The 1,510-nt window shown below is 45.2% G+C and overlaps 1 protein-coding gene across 1 annotated transcript in view; it reads right to left on the bottom strand.

Moving 5' to 3' along the window:
* Nucleotides 1-355: 355 nt before the first annotated feature.
* The window catches only part of Pmar_PMAR019478 (hypothetical protein), a gene marked incomplete at both ends in the record, with an annotated part of 1,773 nt that continues 618 nt past the window's right edge, over nucleotides 356-1,510 (bottom strand). The window contains 5 exons of the mRNA XM_002772614.1: nucleotides 356-388; nucleotides 530-618; nucleotides 667-788; nucleotides 1,010-1,091; nucleotides 1,308-1,383. Coding sequence (XP_002772660.1) covers nucleotides 356-388; nucleotides 530-618; nucleotides 667-788; nucleotides 1,010-1,091; nucleotides 1,308-1,383 — 402 coding nt within the window. The remainder of the gene's footprint in view (nucleotides 389-529; nucleotides 619-666; nucleotides 789-1,009; nucleotides 1,092-1,307; nucleotides 1,384-1,510) is intronic.

The raw sequence follows: 1,510 nt of genomic DNA, 5'->3' as shown, positions 1-1,510 counted from the left end.
CACTATATATTTATTAGTGTATCAACCATCTCGCGCGACAAACATTGGATATAACAAACTCCTCATCGGTATACTCGAGGTGCTCAAAAGACCTTTCCTGGGTTTCAACACCGCTCCCGAGATCAACTTTTACATGTGCAATCAAATCCTGGCAGAGCTCTTGAAGCTGAGAAGAGGTCTGTTGAATACACCGACTTATTCGAAGGCCGAATCCCTCCCAAAAAATGAATTCCAAAGACCAAACCGTCACGCGCCACGAAATTATATTCTCCCTTCAATCACTTACCTCCACTTGAACTCCTCATACGCGAACTAGATGCCGACGCAGCTCGTTCGATCACATTCCTCGCGTGCTTTAGATACCTAGAGGTCCCCGGTTCAAATCCACCTAGCGACACTTTTCCCCACCGATCAATCCGCGACTCTCCACCATCCACTCCCGGAATACTAAAGACTGGTTCTTCTTCTCCACTAGCCTACACGTGCAGTACAAAAGCGCGCGCCCTGATGATCGATTTAGCAAACTCACCCCAAGAGTGACGAAATGCCTCGGTTCAAAACCTCCACCAGTACGAACCATGTAGCTCAAATTAGACGGACCTTCATTATCGTTCGAACCTACTCGTAATGATAATCTGCACGCATGCACACAGAAGATACTCCTACTCCCCCCTCCAACGAATCGATCTATGAGGTCCTGTGTGAACTCGGCCAACTTCGTCAATGTATCCTTCAACTTCTCCACCGCCTCTTTCTGCTCACCCAAACTCGTTTCCGATGTTGCATAACTAAACGAAAAAGTCAAAGAGCCAACAGCGGAGCGAAGCAATAATGAAATCGATCTAATTTTCGTATCAACGCTGAGAGTCACGTAATAAGATATAGCCCAAGCGTTAAAAGCTTTCAAGTCAAAAGTCTTGATGTAAAAAAATTGGTAAAATTCCGAGAATAAATTATTTTTCCCATCCGTCTACCACAATTTCATCAGATTTTCTATCCCCCTCCTTACCATCCCTCCAACTTGCGTGCCTTCTCCTCCACCTCCCTCAACTGAGTCGTGAGCAACTCCACCTTACCCCCAATAGATGCATCTGACATCAACATAAAGTATATAACCATCCACATGAATATTAAATATACAGAAAAATGACCCCTCCCAGGGAACGAACTCGTGCGTGTAAATGCCCACAACCTCAAACGACTCGCGCACTATCCACTACACCATTTACTCTACTCATTTTAACGACACTTTTAAACACCAACGCTTACCAGCTTTTCTGCATCAACCTAAGATCCCCTCCCCCTACCCAGTTGCTTCAAGTGATTCTGCGTCTCCAAAACCGTGCCGTCCATCTCCGCCCTGTCCGCCTTAGTTGCCTCCAACTGTTGATACAACTTATGCAATTCGAGCGCATCTAAAACCATCACATTTTCAAATTCGCTTTCCTCCAGTATTGGAGATTCATTTTTCTCGCTTTCCTCAGCTGAGCTCAGAAAATTTACACACAAA

The sequence above is a fragment of the Perkinsus marinus genome (genome assembly GCF_000006405.1).
Source record: "Perkinsus marinus ATCC 50983 genomic scaffold scf_1104296960662, whole genome shotgun sequence".
Lineage (NCBI taxonomy): Eukaryota > Perkinsozoa > Perkinsida > Perkinsidae > Perkinsus > Perkinsus marinus.
The sequence above is the reverse complement of the archived record's forward strand: the minus strand, read 5'-3'. Positions and strand labels throughout refer to the sequence as shown.